We start from the raw sequence: 20,795 nt of genomic DNA on the forward strand, positions 1-20,795 counted from the left end.
TATTTATTTATTTTACATTTTTTGACCGGGTTTGTCCAACTGAGCAGAGTAGTCCTTTTTCTGCAGAGGCCCAGGGAGAAAATCTCCACCAAGTTATACAAATTGTCATTTACAGTATACAGTGCACAGCAAAATAAAAAACATGCAATAACGAGTAAAAGATAGAACAGTGAAAATTAACATCTCAAAAATTGAAAATTTGGCAGTAGGCATAAGGCTGCAATTATATTAACATCAGCAAAGAATGAAGAGCTTACATCACTCAGAACAGTGTTTAAGTAATATGGTAATAGGAAGGAGTGAGATATGAGATAGTATGTAGGTGGGAGGAAGTTAGGGTTGGAAGAAGGTTTACGGAGGACGGATACAGTGACAAGTCCATTGACTTTGCAGTTATTTTTTGGTGGCAGCCTTAAATTTTTTTGTTGCTCAAGGGACCTGATTTCACATGGGAGGCTATTTCAGGCCTTGGTTGGGTTATAACTATACAGATTGCAGCTGAATTTAGTTTTGGGTTTGTAGGTTAGCAGAAGGCCTTGATTGGAGCTGTGGAAAGGCCTAATGAGTGAATAGTGGGAGATGAGCGATGAAAGGGTAGGACAGTAGGAAGGTTGGTAAAGGATTGAGTGAATGATCTGGAGCTGAGAGAGAAGGAGCAGATGAGGTAATTCAAGCCAGATTAGGTGTTTCAGTGAGGGACAGTGATGGGACTTATGGGTTTGTTGGGCAGCAAATCTAGCTATCTTGTAGGTGGATTCTAATTTGGCTAGCCATCTACAGTCGAGACTAGTGAGAATTTGAAGGTTGTAGACTGGGTAGGAAGTAAGCATGAGAGAGAGAGTTGTCTTAGCTTCACTGGTGAGACATTTTTTGTTACAGTAAAGGAGACCTAGTTTCAGGTGAGTTTTCCTGATACAGTTATTGATATGTAAGTCAAACTTAAGTTGGTCATCGATAATGATGCCTAAAAGTTTTGTGCTAGATTCAACCTCAATTAGGGTGTTATTTAGAAACAGTATTGAGAAGGAGGATTTGATATGGTTAAGGTTTTTAGGGAGAAAAAGTAGTAGTTTTTTTGGGGGGTTAAGGATAAGTTGGCTTTCTGAGAGCCAGTTTTCTACACAGTTGAAGGAGGCCTATGTAGCAGAGATGAGTTCAGAGAGAGTCAGCAATAGTGATGACTGTAGAGTCATCAGTGTATTGTACCAGAGATGACTGAGGACATGAAGAGTAGAAAAGATTAGTAAAGATGTTGAAAAGCAATGGGCCAAGGATAGAGCCTTTTGGAACACCCATTTTAACTAGAAGGGGGGGAGTCAGCAGAGTACCATTTCACTGCTTGAAGTCGGTCAGAGAGATAGCTGTCAAACCATGCAACCGTAGTAAGTGAGAAGTTAAGGTTAGTTAGTTTTTGCAGAAGAGGGTGACAGGCAGTATCAAAAGCTCCAGGCAGGAGATAAGTTTGTTGTCATCTCTAGGTAGGGAAATAGGGTTAAGGAAAGACAAGAGGGCGGTAGTAGTACTACACTTAGGTCGAAATCCATGTTGAGTGGGTGCGAGCAGATTTGCTAGGAGTAAGTAGTGCATGATTTGTTTATGTATACACTTTTCAAGAATTTTGGAGAGAGGTGACAGTATAGCGATAGGTCTTAAATTGGTGATGTCTGAGGAGTTACCTCCTTTGCGTATAGGTAAGGTGTAGAATTTTTCCAGGTGGAAGGAACTATAGGCTCGGAGATGGAATAGTTAATTAAGACAGAGACTGGGAGAGCAAGAGGGTCAGCTACTAGCTGTAGGAAAAGGGAGGGGATATTGTCAACTGATGCTGAGCATGATTATACTTTGGAGAGTAGAGATTTGATGTAGCTGGTGGGTACAGGTTTAAAGGAGATTTACTGCAAAATTAAAAATGTTACCCAGGGGAAAAAATCAAGGAAATCTGAGCACTATTACTGTATTAGCTCTGATGTACTAACAAAACTTCGTTTACATTTAAGCAGACATGAACTCTATAACCTCAGCTGACGGTGTACTTCTCTTAGTATCTATATATATATATATATATATATATATATATATATATATATATATATATGACAAGGTATCACAAATGTGTCCTTGCATGCATCTGTAACTCTGCGTTTCACACGTTTCAGAGTTTTTCTATCTGGGAATCCACTGAAAATGGGACCCACGTACCTATACATTCTTATTCAACAGCTATAAATAATAAACTGTATATTCCACTACAAACCATACTCTAATGAATTCACCCTCCTTTGACCTACTCAACATGGCGCTGGATTGCGACTAGCCAACAATTTCTTACGTAATAAACAGCGCCAGATGTACGGCAGACGAACTGGTTCGTAGCATATGAGAGTTGTCCCTGAATGACGTACAGCTGTTTAGTATCAACTTGTGTTTGGGGTGAATGGTGTGACACTTGGATTTGCTTTTTGTTTATATTTGGACATTCATAAATAATTTTAGGGTATAAAGATGGACTGGAGGTAGATCCGGGCAGCCTCGGGCTCCCGGACAGTCCCCATGACGATGAATAAAGGTTGGCTGGAGCTCGAAAGTGATCCAGGTGAGCAGTCTTTCTGTACTGCGGATCCGTGGTAGTTAAGTAACTTGGTATGCTTTATGAATTTGGGAGTCCGTTTTTAAGTGAGTAAAGCAATCGGGCACATTTTCTGCTGTTAGTACGTGTATTCTTTGATTTAGTTTGTGGTCCTTTCTGTTCTGTCTTTCTTTAGAATTTCTGAACAACGGTCTAACGTGCTTCTCTGGTTCCGTTAAAATACGTTACGATTCACCTTTTGCAGTGGAGATGCAAAATGAATACTTATGCTCAGAGCAATCGGCAGGCATTTAATAAGAATCATAAACCTTGCACTTTAAGGATATTCAGTACACATATTACTTACTGTAGTGTATTTGTTCTACCTTTGTATTAATTAGTACGATCAAGTTCTTTTTTTGTTGCTGTTTTATGATGCACATATTTCATAATGTTCATTTTGTTGTTTGTTAACCGGATAGGTGGACTGACCCGTTGACCATTTTTAGCCACAACCTTGTACAAGGAAAGTTGTAGTAATTTACAGTAGACATAATTTACAACTTTGGCAATTAAAGCTTTGTTTGCTGTACATGTAAAAGTAATTTATCTTGCACACAGAGTAAGAATATTGCATTTTTTTTTCAAATAGTCAGAAGCCTGATCATAAATTGCATTTATGAGGAACTTGACTATTGTTTGGAGAAAGGAGATTGGCTGAAAGTCTGCAACAGACAAAGACAAAAGGCCTATAGCTGACCAAGTTTGTGGAGGACTGTAAGTTGGGTGCTGTCACTGACTCCCCAAATGATAACATACTGCAAGAGGGTCTCCCAGCAACTAATAACTGGTGCCAAACTCATAGCCTCCAGCTAAACACAAAAAAAATGTATTGTCATACCATTCAGCAAAAACACTGTCTCTACTGATTACCATATCAACATCAAACCCATAAGCACACAACCTGTGGTGAGAGACCTGGGTACTCAGGTTGATAACCTCACATTTGACCATCATGTAGCGGCAGTGGTCAGAAAGGCCATTTACTTGGTTCATCGCATAAGTAAAGGGATTACATCCAGGAAAAAAAGGAAGTTATTACCTCTCTATACTTCTCTCTCATTAGACCAATAACTGAATATAACTCCTCGTTTGGTGTGTACCTCTCCAAACATCTGCACCAACTGGAAGGGCCATAGAAATACCTCACAAAGAGAGCCCATGGCCTCCAGCACCTGTCCTATGCGGATAGGCTTAAATCTCTATCACTCTACTCGGTATCATACAGATTACTTAGGAGTGATGTGTGTCTTGCCTACAAGGCAATCTCTGACCCTGCCCTATTAGAGATGCTCCATACCCATAAGTCTAACTCCTCGTGCACTACCTACTCAGAAGGCCTGATACTAATATGCAACATCAACAAAACCTGCTGGAGAGACTGGTTTGTCTCCCAGAGGCTGCCCTGTCTCTGGAATAGACTTCCCATACATGTCAAACAGAGTACCTCACTGACCGTCTTCAAGCACAGCTTTGATGAGTGAATGGGAAACAATAAATTTGTCCCAGGTATTCACCCGTGTTCCTCATTGACAGGGGTGACAGGTTCTGATTAAGGTTTCCTTTTGGGGATAAAGTCTTGGCTAGACTTGTAAGGGCCCCAGGGCCATTAGTTTAGTAACTACCTCCTATGAACTGGTATAGGTGATTATATTTGTAGGGAGAGGGAGAATGAAGGCTTTATTGCAGGAGAAAGGAGATGTATGCTTTTTATATTTGATTACTGAGAATGTTTGTTGGTCCGGGAATTTTTTTTAGCCATCACCAATTCTCAAAGAAAACAGATCCTTAATATTTAGAAAACCTGAATAGTAATTGTGTTATATTTATCGTTACTAGTACATGTCAGTAGTAGATGCAGTACAAATTTATTTATTATGTGTTGGTTTTATAGAATATGTTCAGTATAACCAGGTGTGACAAATTATTTGCATACTTTGGTATGTGTTAGGCAAACCCCATCGATAGTTCTTAAGACATTGGTTTAATTTTCTCCCTTAGTAGTCAGATTATTTTACAGTGATCTAGTAGAATTTGTCTGAAGTTGTTTGTTTCTTTTCTACGTTCATTGAGGTGGAGGTGGTTCCATCTTGCTGGAAAGGTTTTTCCAAAGTTCTGTTGCTTGATTTGCCAGGTAGAAGGATGGTTTGGAAGTGTAATGTGTTGTTATTCGTCAGTTGTAATGGAATAATGGGAGAACTTGATTTTTGTCTTGGCTTTAAAGAAGGGACAGTGGTTACTGTTTAATTGAAGGTGAAGGATAGGAGTAGAGCTATCACTGCTTTGCTTTGGAAGTATTTGTCCTTTAGTAGGGAGGTGTGATGATCAACTGTAGTAACAGTAGCAAATACCATTTAATGCAGTTTGAATCCTGCGTTTGTTTTGTAAAGAGTTGATTGGAAGAGCATATTACAGAAAACAAATTACAGCAGCCAAAAGAAGTAACCTTCTCAGAAAGACAAAACATGGTACACCAAGCCACCAGATAAGTAAATACACTTTAATATTTCTTTGCTGTATCATACAGTTTTATTCATTCATAATCATGTAAATTGTAAAAACAATAAATATGTTAGTCGGATAGTCAATCAAATAAGTGGATATATTCCACTAAAAAAAAATTTGAATAAAATGCACCCCCTGTTAAAATATTAAACAAACATAGTAAAATACAAACAAGAGTGTATTAAACTACGTTATGTCTTAGTCTAAAAAATAGGGTAATAGTGGCAACAGATTTTAAATTTGGATGTAAATCCTATGTAAGATAATAGATGTATATGCAGCTAAATCAACACCATTATCTTTCATAACACTGACTTTTGAATAACTCTGAATTTAAATTGATGATCAGATCCTTGATCATTTATGTGTTTAAAAAGTGCAGTATTATTTATTTTTCTTCTAATATCTGACTGATGTTAACATACTCTTTCTTTTAATTTTGTATTACTTTTTCCAGTTTAAAAACATTTATGTATTGCACAGGTAGCGAGATGTGCAATATTTTCTGTAATATGCGTTGCAAAGTATTTGAAAAATAATTTATTAGTAACTGGGTTTAGAAAGATCGCATCATGACTTATAGTATTACAGAAATGATAATTATAGTAAGTTAAACTTCCTTTGCATTCAAAGACAATATTATGGGCAGATCTTTGTACAGGTTTATAGGTAAGTACTAGGCTAGCCGCCCCTCCGAGCCATTTTAAACCTAGCCAGTCTCCCTTTTGGTGCTTGATTTAACCTATTCCTTTTAGTGTTGGTTTGGCTGTACCCATCTCATATTCGATAATATTTCCCCTAATGAGAGTAACTGGGATCATACCATAGATAATTTGAGGGGACTTATGCATGGGATAAAGCATTTAGGAGCTGTGTCTGTCCAATTGAAACGTAGACATTGTTTTAAATTCTTTTCTCTCTTGTATACTAATGTTGGATTGCTGCCAAACAAATCTTTAAATTCTGGTACTGATGTAAGCATAGACCAATTTTTGTACATTATCTTCTGCACTTGCTTTGTGCATCTATTATATTTTGCAACGTGTAATTATTTAGAGGACTGTTGAACACTATTTTCTGTATAATATTAAGAAAAAAATTAAGAAAAAATAAGGTTTTCCTTTAGTCATATATTCAAAGTGCTCTCTGCTTACCAACTTGCTGCATTTCTGAATATAGCTTCTGTGTTTAAATTGACCACATATTTGGTTGATAGCCTTTAAAAATTCATCATCTTTAGTATGCAGCCTACTTGCCCATGGAAAGTGACTTACAATACTGTTGTATATATTTTGAAGATGCATGGTGTTGACACGTAAATGCTTATTAGCTTGTACATCTGTACTAAAGATACTTCTGTTAATTTCATTATATTTTGAAGATGCATGGTGTTGACACGTAAATGCTTATTAGCTTGTACATCCGTACTAAAGATACTTCTGTTAATTTCATTATTAGTTACAGAAATTTCTATGTCCAAAAAGGAAGTGCATGTAGCAGAATATTATCATTTAAAAGTTGAACAAAAGTTGGTAGTGTTCTGCAAACGCATCACAAAATCAGATAGCATTTCTTGAGTAGCTGTCACATAACAGGAAAATATCGTCTGCAAAACACTTATGGTAATCAGTAATTGTACTCGCATTGCTAAGGCCTGAAACTGCTTGTCTCTACCCATCAGGTCAGTACCCTCCTGCCCATCCTTTAAAACTATTCTGAAAGACTTTAGCCCAAAGCTGGCTCTGTTATTGCTCAACCCCAGGATAATCTATATCCCTAAATGTGAACAAATACCTATCAATTTATGTCCCCCTGGCTTTCTCTGTAAATAAACAATCCATAAGCCTGCTTTTCTTTCACTTTTTGTAATTCCTGTTTATATTAACTTACCTTTAATTGTTCTACAAACTGGCTAAAATTTTTCAAAGTCTTAAATCGTTGTCACACAACTTGTATCTGTTCTTAAACAATGTTTTCACCTTGTCTAATTTGGTGTAATTATTTAAATCTGTAGTTGTGGGTGGCCACGGTGGTGCAGCGGTTAGCGTTGTCGCCTCACAGCAAGAGGTTCTCCGGTTCGATCCTCGGCTGGGGTGCCTTCTGTGTGGAGTCTGTATGTCCTCCCTGTGGTCGCGTGGGTTTCCTCCCACATCCAAAAGACATGCTGTAGGTGGATTGGACACTCTAAATAGGCCCTAGGCATGAGTCTGTGCGTGTGTGCCTTCTGTGGAAGGTTGGGCACTGGGCTGGCAGCTTGACACCGTAAAACTCTACTACCAATCATGAGCGGACAGGTGATCTGCTGTGGCAACCCCTAACCGGGAAAAGCTGAAAGAAGAAGAAGATTTAAAACTGTAGTTGTATTTTGTATTAAATGAAGACTGTAAAATTATTGTTCTTCAAATGTTTTGTAATACTTTGAAGCTTTTCTCCTTGAGCCGTTGCTGAAAATGGGCTCCTATCCAGACGGACTTTCCCAGTAATCAAATGTCAATTAACAAATAAAGTAAACGTGGTGTACACATGTTCAAATAAAGTAAACATGGTAAACACATGTTGACCAAAAATGAGTATAGAAAGTGCTAAATTAGCATACATGTTAGTGACCAGAGTACCCACTCCCAAACCAGTCTTTTGTTGGAAAAAGTCATATTAAAAAGAAACACATTATTGTTAATTAGAACATCTAAAAGCATACAGTTTCAGTAAACCTTGTTGAAAGCAAATAGCACATGCATGATGTGACTGTCAGGTTAGCCTGTTTGATATGGAAGAGGATACACATAGTTGGTAATTGACATCATCAGCTTTTAGGTTAGTGTGTAATTGAAAAAAAATATTAAGGCTTAATTTAAAGATGAGATGTTAATACTGAGGGACTTGAGTTATTTGTTCATAGGAGTTTACTAGGCTAATGACCACTAAGGCCTTTTTAAGACTAGCCATGCATCCTAAATCTCAGACAAGGTCTGGTACCCTTGCTAAGTGTAATCAGGGGCTTGGGAGATGACCCGCTGACAAGTAGGGGCCGGGAGATGAACCATTTACAGGTTGCCTGTGTCCATTAAAGACATAGGTGACAAACCAGGGATGAATGTACTGTTCCCCATCTATTTGCCCAAGTTTAGGGAGGAACTCTGCTTCAAATGGATGGGGAGCCTGTTCCAGAAAATGGGTAGTCTTTGGGATACATACCTGTCTCTTTAGCAGGTCTTATTTATATCACAGGCAAGATTAGAATGGGTAATTCTGGTACTGTTTGTTTTGCAGATATGCAGGAGGCCCATCAGGGTGTGGCTTGACAATGCCTTGTATGCCAGGCATGATCTCTTGTCAACAGCCTATAGGAGACAATAGAGGGATGGGCCTTGAGGCGGTCTGCATAGTACATGTTACTTACTCCCTGTATTCTTTTAGTGAGGGACCTCTGTGAATGTTCCAGTTGTAGAATATGCCTGGTTAGGTACATACCAAAGGGGGCATTGTACTCAATGATAGGTCTGATGAATACAGTGGAACAGTGACTTCCTTGGACGTAGTTGCCATATCTGTGTTTATAAGTTTCACAACATAGAATGATTTCATTACTACTGTAGACACATGATGGTCAAAGGCTAGAGTACTCCCCAAGTCTCTGACTACTGGGGACCCACTGAGTCAACCTTTAGGAGTGTGTCGTCAGTAAGATAGTTACCAGGGATAGATGACTTCCCAAAGGATTCTGTTATGTATTTAGTTTTAGTACATGGCTGTAACACCAGTTATTTGTCTGTGTCAGCCCTTCCTGGAGATCAGTTATGTTAGTGGGTGATTCATTGACTGCTCCTAATTTGCAATTGCCTGCAATTTAGTCAGCCAGCGGCCACTGATATTGACCTTTAATTTCAGAGAAGTAAATGCCAAAAAGGAGCAGTCCCAGGACTGATACCTGAGGGACTCCACTTATGACTGGCCTCTTTTTTTTTTTTTTTTTTTTTTTTTTTTAGAGGTAGACTCCCCAGTTCTCACTTCCTTCATCTTGTCTGTGAGCCAGCTGGCTATCCACTGGGTGATACAAAGGTGTATATCTAACCTCTTGAGTTTGTCAGCAATGCCAGAGTGTGGTATTATGTCAAATGCCTTGGCCAGGTGAAGGTAGGCAGTGTGAAACGTTTTCCCCTCATCCATTGCTTTGGTGACCTTCTCAAAGAAGTTCACCTAGTTAAGCAGGCATGACCTGCCCTTGACGAAACCAGATTGGTCTAACGTGTGGAGGTTTCCTAAGTCATTATTGATCATTTCCATGGCTTTGCACATGATACTAGTGAGACTTGTGGGTCTGTAGACGGCCCACCTTGTGCAGAAGAATGACTGTTGCTGTTCTCCTTTGACGGGGCACGAGACCTGTTTGCAGGCTACAGTTAAATGGCGATTCCAGACATGCTATTTTGAAGTCATCCTGGGATATTGTCTGGGCCTGTTGATGCAGTGTTCTTATCCTTAGAGCACTAAGGGCCTATTCCCTAGTGATAGCAGGGGGCAGTTTTATTTAATGGTATCTCCTGAGGGAAGGTTGAGGGAGAGAAAGAGCTAAAGTTGAAGCTGAGTTTGTTCCAGTAGGTTTGCTTTGGTATAGGTGGGTGGGTATATTGACAATAATCTCTACACACAATTGTGTATTGCCTTTTTTGAAGTTGCAGAGATAGCTAAAGAATGTCTTGTGGTTGTCCTTAGCTTGGGAGGTAAAATTTACCTCAAATTTGGCTTTGGAAGACTTTATTTGTTCTCTGAGTTGTTTGTTTAATTTGATGAGAGTGCTTTTATCCTGCTAGGTGCTGCAATTCCTAATTTTTGCCATGATTTTCTACCTTCTGTTATACAAACTATTGATGATGTGATTCCACCAGGGTGGCTTGTTTTTTGTTAGTTCTGTACTTCTTCCTGGTGAGTAAAGCTGGACCTGTGCAGCCATTAATATGCATGTATAAGGTTTCTGTGAAAAGTTTCATGTAGGCAGCAGTGTAGACTGGGTTTATGGGGGCATGACATTTTGCCAGATTATCACTTAAAAATATGACGTTAAATGTAGAGTATTTGCTGAATATTCCAGTGTTCATTTTTACTTCAAAGGAGACCATTTTATGGTCTTACATTTACCAGAGAAGACATTACACTAAGGGGTGTGCAACACTCTTCCATGTTAGTGAAGAGCAGATCCACTATGTTTGTACCTTTGGTTGGTGTATTGACAATCTGGTTCTGGCAATCTGGTGTCAGAGAGTTTTTCTGTTTACAAAATCTAGGAATCTTTGTGGCTGTACATTTGGTGTCATATATAATTCCCACCTAATAATGGGGTAAGTAAAGTTGCCCATGAATATGGTATTGGGTTAGATGGTGAGTGTTTTCAGTAAGTTTAAAAACATGTTATGGGTTTCCTTGGTCATAGAGGGGGGATCTCTAGCTTTCAAGGAAGTGGTATGGGATTTTTCCTGTGGTGATTTGAATGTAGAGAAGTTCATAGGTTGGTACTAGGGCCAATACAAGCCTAGCCTTAACAACTCCCTGGATATTTCTTCCCACAGTATTTACTTCCCTGGACTCCTGTCTAGCAGGGCAACTGACATGATCCCTGGGGTGACTTTCCTATCTCCCATCCAATCATCAAGGTTCCTTTTGAAGAGGGCCAAGGAGGTGCTCTGCTTGACATGTATGGGCAGTCTTTTCCAGAGTATGGGGAGTCTCTAGATCAGGAACCTATCCCTCCAGCATGTTTTGTTCATTGTGATGACAAGGTTTAGATTCCTGGAGCATGTTGCTCTGAGGGATTGGGATTTCTTTAAGTGGAGCATGTCCAACAGCTCAGGGTTTGACATGATCTTGTATGTTAAGTAGAAATCGCCTCTGAGTAGAAGATATGCCACAGAGTATAGCTGGAGTTTTTTTAGACGGTCAGCATATGGCATCTGCTTTAGGCCTGTGATTCTTTTAGTGAGGTATTTCTGTGGCCTTTCCAGCTGTTGCAGATGTCTTGTGAAGTACATACCAAACGGGGTGTTATACTCTATAATGGGTCTAATGAGGGATGAGTACAGTGGGACAATGACCTCCTTTTTTCTGGATGAAAAGCTCTTAGTGATGAGGTGTGCCACATAGAAGGATTTCCTGACTGTTGTGGCAATGTGGTTATCGAAGGTAAGACCACTGTCCACCTGTGTCCTTAAGTCTCTCATCACACTTTTGGTGTTTAGTGTGCTGCCACCTATGTGATAATTCATGGGCACATGTTTTTTCCCAAAGGGGATAAACTATACATTTCCTGGCATTAAGCTTGAGCCCATGGCTCTGGCACCAAACATCTGTTTCTGTAAGGCCCTTTTGTAGAATATCCACATCATTTGGGGATTCATTAATGGCTCCCAGTTTGCAGTCATCTACGAACTTTGTTAGGCAGAGTCCCTTAGTGTTGGCCTGTACTTCAGAGAAGTAGATGCAAAACAAGAGCGGTCCCTGGACTGAACCCTGAGGTACTCCACTTGTCTGGAGCTGGATTTGGAGTCGGCCACTTTTACAGTCTGGGTTCTGTCAGTAAGCCAGTTGGCAACCCATCGAGTGACGTAGGGATTTATGCCCAGCTTATTAAGTTTATCTAGGATTCCAGAGTGGGGGATGGTGTCAAAGGCCTTGGCTAGGTCCAGATAGGCTGTATGAACTGCCTTACCCTCGTCCACAGCTCTGGAGACTGATTCAAAGAAGAAGACAGGTTCAGGAGACCAGATCGCCCCTTCACAAACCCAAACTGGGTGGGGTCCAATGTTTGAAGGTTGCCAATGTCTTTGTTTATAAGTTCCATGATAATGCGTTCCATGCCCTTGCAGATCAGGCTCGTCAGACTGATGGGACGGTAGTTTCCGGGATCCAAGGTGGATCCCCCCTTGTGGAGTGGGATAACTGTAGCTGTGCACCACTCAGTGGGCACAAAGCCTGATGTGAGGCTATGATTAAACATGACACTTAGGTGAGGTGCCAGTACATTTTGTAGTTCATGTAGTACACAGCCCGGGATGTCATCTGGTCCCATGGATGCTGTATTTTTAGCTTTGGAGAGTGTGGTTTCTACCTGTGTGGCTGTGATTACTGGAATATGGCAATCTTTTTCTATTGAGATGGGCCCTTTAGGGGAGTGAGAGGGGGGTGTAGGCACTAAATCTATCTGCCAGGATATTGGCAATATCCTTGGGATCAGTATATTTAATGCCATTCTGTTGTAGCTCAGAGCAGATCTGAACATTGCCATTTAGATTCGTGACATGACTATAGAATGCCTTGTGGTTGTCTTTGGAATCTTTGGCAATTTTATTTTCATAACTAGCTTTTGAGGATTTTATGAGGGATCTCAGCTTCTTACTGAGGCTGGCAAGGGCGTTTTTTGCATCCTGGGATTTTCCTCTTCTGTTGTATCGTTTGTTTATGGCGGGGGACCACCAGATTGGCTTTCTTTTTTTGGAGGAGTGCATCTTGTTTCTGTTTGCGATGGCATGATTCATGCACGAGTGAATGTGCTCGTACAGTGCCTTAGTGTAGGGTTCAGCAGTTGAACTTTCAGATCCCGTCTGCATGGGTGCCATGAAATTTGTCACTTCTGACTTGAGTAGCATGAAGTTGGCTTTAGAGAAGTTTTTTTTTATGGAGGTTTCCTTACTGGGGGGGGTGGGGGGGTAGGATGTGGATGTCAAGGGTGATTTGCTTATGGTCAGACCTGACCAATGAGGGGGTGACCACTGGTGTGGTGAATCTATCTCCCATGTTGGTAATGCCCAGGTCTAGGATATTGGAACCCCTGGTGGGACAATGGATTAGTTGATCCAGGACGTTGGAATTTATGAATTCCAAGAACCTGTTTGACCACCCTTGGAGTATGTATATTTTTGATGTAAATTGAGACACCTCAACGTTTTAGTCATTGGCTGTGTAATAGCGTGTGTATATGTCAAAAGCATTATAACGTTGCACTGCCAGTGTGTTCTATGTGGTTTCAAACCATGTCTCAATGACCGCATAGAAGTTGGCATTCTCTGGGGTGTGGGGGGGGGGGTTGTAGGTAGTGGACTCTCTTTGTTTTATTTGGCTCCATTATAACAAAGGGCTTGCTATTTGACAGTGCTTGAGGTACAACAAATAACACAATAGCAGTTTAGTGGTATTTAGTGTCAGTTGATTAATATTGAACCCACTGAACTAGTTTGTTGAGTCCTTTTTTGAAGTATTTTAGTACATGCACACTGGTTGGCCTTGACTTATAAATAATGTCGTCTGCATCATGTAGGGTAGTTTTAGAAGGAGTAATTGTAGTAGAAGTGTAACTGAAGAATAGTATAAATGTAACGGTCCCTTCCTCGAGTGCCAGAGTAAACCTAGAATGTTCAAGGTGGTAGATTTTGAACCACATTAGAGTGCTGGAGCTGAAATCTTCTCTACTTCAGTTTGTTAAGAAGACTTTTGCATTGAGCACTTTCAGAAGTTCTAGTGAGGTCTTTAGAGGACCACTGCAGGACGAAATTAAAAAAATATATATATTTTTTGTCAAGAATTTCTACATGGTCCAAGTCCGTCAGACCACAATAACTACTTATTACTAATTTTACCTTTTTTTTTTTAACTCTGACTGCTCTTATGGGAGCAGACATGTTGAAGTGATTTATTTATTTATTTTTTTAGAAAGCTGTGTGAGGGTGCAGCTAATGAGATTACAATATCCTTCTCATTGCTGTCTGATCACACTCCCGAACTTAGAATGAAAATAATGAGATACTCTCACGTACGATATCCTTCTCAGTGCTGTCTGATCACACTGCCGAACTTAGAATGAAAATAATGAGATACTCTCACGTACGATATCCTTCTCGGTGCTGTCTGATCACACTCCCGAACTTAGAATGAAAATAATGAGATACTCTCACGTACGATATCCTTCTCGGTGCTGTCTGATCACACTCCCGAACTTAGAGTGAAAATAATGAGATACTCTCACGTACGATATCCTTCTCGCTGCTGTCTGATCACACTCCCGAACTTAGAGTGAAAATAATGAGATACTCTCACGTACGATATCCTTCTCGCTGCTGTCTGATCACACTCCCGAACTTAGAGTGAAAATAATGAGATACTCTCACGTACGATATCCTTCTCGCTGATGTCTGATCACACTCCCGAACTTAGAGTGAAAATAATGAGATACTCTCACGTACGATATCCTTCTCGCTGATGTCTGATCACACTCCCGAACTTAGAGTGAAAATAATGAGATACTCTCACGTACGATATCCTTCTCGCTGCTGTCTGATCACACTCCCGAACTTAGCGTGAAAATAATGAGATACTCTCACGTACGATATCCTTCTCGCTGCTGTCTGATCACACTCCCGAACTTAGAATGAAAATAATGAGATACTCTCACGTACGATATCCTTCTCGCTGCTGTCTGATCACACTCCCGAACTTAGAATGAAAATAATGAGATACTCTCACGTACGATATCCTTCTCGCTGCTGTCTGATCACACTCCCGAACTTAGAATGAAAATAATGAGATACTCTCACGTACGATATCCTTCTCGCTGCTGTCTGATCACACTCCCGAACTTAGAATGAAAATAATGAGATACTCTCACGTCGATATCCTTCTCGCTGCTGTCTGATCACACTCGAACTTAGAATGAAAATAATGAGATACTCTCACGTCGATATCCTTCTCGCTGCTGTCTGATCACACTCCCGAACTTAGAATGAAAATAATGAGATACTCTCACGTCGATATCCTTCTCGCTGCTGTCTGATCACACTCCCGAACTTAGAATGAGAATAATGAGATACTCTCACGTACGATATCCTTCTCGCTGCTGTCTGATCACACTCCCGAACTTAGAATGAAAATAATGAGATACTCTCACGCACGATATCCTTCTCGCTGCTGTCTGATCACACTCGAACTTAGAATGAAAATAATGAGATACTCTCACGCACGATATCCTTCTCGCTGCTGTCTGATCACACTCCCGAACTTAGAATGAAAATAATGAGATACTCTCACGCACGATATCCTTCTCGCTGCTGTCTGATCACACTCCCGAACTTAGAATGAAAATAATGAGATACTCTCACGTCACGATATCCTTCTCGCTGCTGTCTGATCACACTCGAACTTAGAATGAAAATAATGAGATACTCTCACGCACGATATCCTTCTCGCTGCTGTCTGATCACACTCGAACTTAGAATGAAAATAATGAGATACTCTCACGCACGATATCCTTCTCGCTGCTGTCTGATCACACTCCCGAACTTAGAATGAAAATAATGAGATACTCTCACGTCGATATCCTTCTCGCTGCTGTCTGATCACACTCCCGAACTTAGAATGAAAATAATGAGATACTCTCACGTACGATATCCTTCTCGCTGCTGTCTGATCACACTCCCGAACTTAGAATGAAAATAATGAGATACTCTCACGCGCGATATCCTTCTCGCTGCTGTCTGATCACACTCGAACTTAGAATGAAAATAATGAGATACTCTCACGTCGATATCCTTCTCGCTGCTGTCTGATCACACTCCCGAACTTAGAATGAAAATAATGAGATACTCTCACGTACGATATCCTTCTCGCTGCTGTCTGATCACACTCCCGAACTTAGAATGAAAATAATGAGATACTCTCACGTACGATATCCTTCTCGCTGCTGTCTGATCACACTGCCGAACTTACAATGAAAATAATGAGATACTCTCACGTCGATATCCTTCTCGCTGCTGTCTGATCACACTCCGAACTTAGAATGAAAATAATGAGATACTCTCACGTCGATATCCTTCTCGCTGCTGTCTGATCACACTCCCGAACTTAGAATGAAAATAATGAGATACTCTCACGTACGATATCCTTCTCGCTGCTGTCTGATCACACTCCCGAACTTAGAATGAAAATAATGAGATACTCTCACGTCGATATCCTTCTCGCTGCTGTCTGATCACACTCCCGAACTTAGAATGAAAATAATGAGATACTCTCACGTCACGATATCCTTCTCGCTGCTGTCTGATCACACTCCCGAACTTAGAATGAAAATAATGAGATACTCTCACGTCGATATCCTTCTCGCTGCTGTCTGATCACACTCCCGAACTTAGAATGAAAATAATGAGATACTCTCACGCACGATATCCTTCTCGCTGCTGTCTGATCACACTCCCGAACTTAGAATGAAAATAATGAGATACTCTCACGCACGATATCCTTCTCGCTGCTGTCTGATCACACTCCCGAACTTAGAATGAAAATAATGAGATACTCTCACGCACGATATCCTTCTCGCTGCTGTCTGATCACACTCCCGAACTTAGAATGAAAATAATGAGATACTCTCACGCACGATATCCTTCTCGCTGCTGTCTGATCACACTCCCGAACTTAGAATGAAAATAATGAGATACTCTCACGCACGATATCCTTCTCGCTGCTGTCTGATCACACTCCCGAACTTAGAATGAAAATAATGAGATACTCTCACGTCGATATCCTTCTCGCTGCTGTCTGATCACACTCCCGAACTTAGAATGAAAATAATGAGATACTCTCACGCACGATATCCTTCTCGCTGCTGTCTGATCACACTCCCGAACTTAGAATGAAAATAATGAGATACTCTCACGTCGATATCCTTCTCGCTGCTGTCTGATCACACTCCCAAACTTAGAATGAAAATAATGAGATACTCTCACGCACGATATCCTTCTCGCTGCTGTCTGATCACACTCCCGAACTTAGAATGAAAATAATGAGATACTCTCACGTCGATATCCTTCGCTGCTGTCTGATCACACTCCCGAACTTAGAATGAAAATAATGAGATACTCTCACGCACGATATCCTTCTCGCTGCTGTCTGATCACACTCCCGAACTTAGAATGAAAATAATGAGATACTCTCACGTCGATATCCTTCTCGCTGCTGTCTGATCACACTCGAACTTAGAATGAAAATAATGAGATACTCTCACGCACGATATCCTTCTCGCTGCTGTCTGATCACACTCCCGAACTTAGAATGAAAATAATGAGATACTCTCACGCACGATATCCTTCTCGCTGCTGTCTGATCACACTCGAACTTAGAATGAAAATAATGAGATACTCTCACGTACGATATCCTTCTCGCTGCTGTCTGATCACACTCCCGAACTTAGAATGAAAATAATGAGATACTCTCACGCACGATATCCTTCTCGCTGCTGTCTGATCACACTCCGAACTTAGAATGAAAATAATGAGATACTCTCACGCACGATATCCTTCTCGCTGCTGTCTGATCACACTCGAACTTAGAATGAAAATAATGAGATACTCTCACGTCGATATCCTTCTCGCTGCTGTCTGATCACACTCCCGAACTTAGAATGAAAATAATGAGATACTCTCACGTATGATATCCTTCTCGCTGCTGTCTGATCACACTCCCGAACTTAGAATGAAAATAATGAGATACTCTCACGTACGATATCCTTCTCGCTGCTGTCTGATCACACTCCCGAACTTAGAATGAAAATAATGAGATACTCTCACGTCGATATCCTTCTCGCTGCTGTCTGATCACACTCCGAACTTAGAATGAAAATAATGAGATACTCTCACGCATTTATATCCTTCTCGCTGCTGTCTGATCACACTCGAACTTAGAATGAAAATAATGAGATACTCTCACGCACGATATCCTTCTCGCTGCTGTCTGATCACACTCGAACTTAGAATGAAAATAATGAGATACTCTCACGTCGATATCCTTCTCGCTGCTGTCTGATCACACTCCCGAACTTAGAATGAAAATAATGAGATACTCTCACGTACGATATCCTTCTCGCTGCTGTCTGATCACACTCCCGAACTTAGAATGAAAATAATGAGATACTCTCACGTACGATATCCTTCTCGCTGCTGTCTGATCACACTCCCGAACTTAGAATGAAAATAATGAGATACTCTCACGTACGATATCCTTCTCGCTGCCGTCTGATCACACTCCCGAACTTAGAATGAAAATAATGAGATACTCTCTTGTACGATATCCTTCTCGCTGCTGTCTGATCACACTCCCGAACTTAGAATGAAAATAATGAGATACTCTCACGTACGATATCCTTCTCGCTGCCGTCTGATCACACTCCCGAACTTAGAATGAAAATAATGAGATACTCTCACGTACGATATCCTTCTCGCTGCCGTCTGATCACACTCCCGAACTTAGAATGAAAATAATGAGATACTCTCACGTACGATATCCTTCTCGCTGCCGTCTGATCACACTCCCGAACTTAGAATGAAAATAATGAGATACTCTCACGTACGATATCCTTCTCGGTGCTGTCTGATCACACTCCCGAACTTAGAATGAAAATAATGAGATACTCTCACGTACGATATCCTTCTCGGTGCTGTCTGATCACACTCCCGAACTTAGAATGAAAATAATGAGATACTCTCACGTACGATATCCTTCTCGGTGCTGTCTGATCACACTCCCGAACTTAGAATGAAAGTAATGAGATACTCTCACGTACGATATTCCTTCTCGGTGCTGTCTGATCACACTCCCGAACTTAGAATGAAAATAATGAGATACTCTCACGTACGATATCCTTCTCGGTGCTGTCTGATCACACTCCCGAACTTAGAATGAAAATAATGAGATACTCTCACGTACGATATCCTTCTCGGTGCTGTCTGATCACAATCCCGAACTTAGAATGAAAATAATGAGATACTCATGTTTGTGAATCAGCAGTATTTACTTCTTTTCCACCTGTACGTGTTTGGAAAATATGAATTGGTCCTAAATGAAGATCATGTTTTTTTTAGCCATTTTCACCATTAACTAGTGCATTGGATTGTTTTAAAAATCCAGGCTTTGAGGCATCAGTTTTGTTTGCACATTTAGATGGAACATTCTAAAAGGTTTTCGTGTGTTTGTGTTGATTTTACTCTGCCGCATCTGTAGTGTACTGTTATATTGAAAACACAGTTTTGGTTGGAGCCAAGGTTCCCCTGTAGGAAATATGAAGGAAGGTCTGCATTGATGACAGCAGCCACACATATGTTTTTTAATAGTGTTAGATTGAGAAAGCATATCTTTTGCCCCTGCTGATCATCTTGCCGTGGTTGTCAGCTGCCCCATTTGTTCATCAGCGTGGTGAGAGCCGACTGAGAAGGGTCATTATTAACTCGGGCACCATTGATGGTTTGGGTTTTCTGTTTAGCCCTAATGACCTTGCACAAAGAAAGCAAATGAGATATGAAGTAATACTCACTGTAGGTATCTAGGGAACTTAGAGGGTTCTAAGAGTTCGGTATTTACAGAAGCAAAAAAAAAGTACTGCACAACAGGTTGAAGAACAGTTGAAAGAAGGTAAAGTGCCTGTTAGAGTATGTTGAGAAAACATGACTGAACACAGAGCAGTGGTTTTAAAACAACTATTTTTAATACCTTTATTACTATATAAATTAAAATATAGTTAGATGTACATTAACACAAAAGAAAAAAAAACATATTAGCATGTTTCCAGTTACATACATTGTACGTCAACATATTAGCATGTTTCCAGTTACATACATTATACGTCATGTTGTTTTTTTTTAATAACTGTCAGTCCAGCATTACATAATTTACTCAATTCCTGCCTTCCCTTAAACCTCACTTCTCCTCCTGAACATTATTGTATTATTTATTTATTTGTTTATCATTTGTTGACTGGGAAAGTCCGACTAGGACAGAGCCTATTTTCAGCAGAGGCCCAGGAAGAAATGCCCCCGATGCATGTCTTTGGATTATGGAAGGAAACCGGTGTACCCGGAGGAAACCCACTCGAACGCAGGGAGAACATGCAAACTCTGCACAGAAGGTACACCAGCCGAGAACCGAACCGGAGAACCTCTTCCTGTGAGGTGACAGCGTTAACCGCTACACCACTGCACTGTCAATACATGTATTGTTCCCATAATTTCCATTTTATTTCTATATAATGTGCTCCTTCCCTTTTTAAAAGATCAGATTTCCAGTTCTTTTATCTGTGTTACAATATTCAGTACTTCAAATCCAGTTTGTTTAGACTTTTAATTTCCATTTTCTAGAAATTGCGCTTTTGGCAGCCACCAGAATTAAACTCTGGAAAGGCATTACTGTGTCTAGGCAGTTCAGATCCTGTATCCCCACTAAAAAAAAAAAATGTCCTTAGTTACTCTCATTTGCTCATCCAGTATTTCTCATAGAATACTTTGCAGGGAAATTTTAAACTTTGCTACCTCATTGGACTCCCAAAACATGGTCATAGTTACCTTTTTCTTCCTCCTGACACTTCCAACATTTGCCATCTACTTGAGGAAAAATTCTTTGGAGTCTGCTTCGGGTACAAAATACCTATACAGACACTTCCAATCAAAAAACCTAAACCTTCTAGACTTGATATATACTTGGGAGCCATACGTATATCGTCTCATTGTTCCCTTGTAAATTTCTTATTCTGTCTCTCTTCCTAACCTCCTCTGATTGAGTCTTATAATTATTAGGCAGTATTTATATGCCTTAATAATCATCTGTTTTTAACAGCAACTTATGTTCTAGACTCAACTAAAAATTA

The 20,795-nt window shown here is 40.3% G+C and overlaps 1 protein-coding gene across 2 annotated transcripts in view; it reads left to right on the plus strand.

Annotated features, from left to right (window-relative positions):
• The first annotated feature begins 2,370 nt into the window (after positions 1-2,370).
• BAP1 (BRCA1 associated protein 1) overlaps positions 2,371-20,795 on the plus strand; it is a 1,282,715-nt gene continuing 1,264,290 nt past the window's right edge. For both annotated transcript variants that reach the window (XM_044078929.1, XM_044078930.1), the window contains exon 1: positions 2,371-2,593. In XM_044078929.1, coding sequence (XP_043934864.1) covers positions 2,551-2,593 — 43 coding nt within the window. In that variant the 5' untranslated portion in view covers positions 2,371-2,550. The remainder of the gene's footprint in view (positions 2,594-20,795) is intronic.

Source organism: Protopterus annectens, chromosome 7.part1 (genome assembly GCF_019279795.1).
Source record: "Protopterus annectens isolate FY-2018-M chromosome 7.part1, PAN1.0, whole genome shotgun sequence".
Classification (NCBI taxonomy): Eukaryota; Metazoa; Chordata; order Ceratodontiformes; family Protopteridae; genus Protopterus; species Protopterus annectens.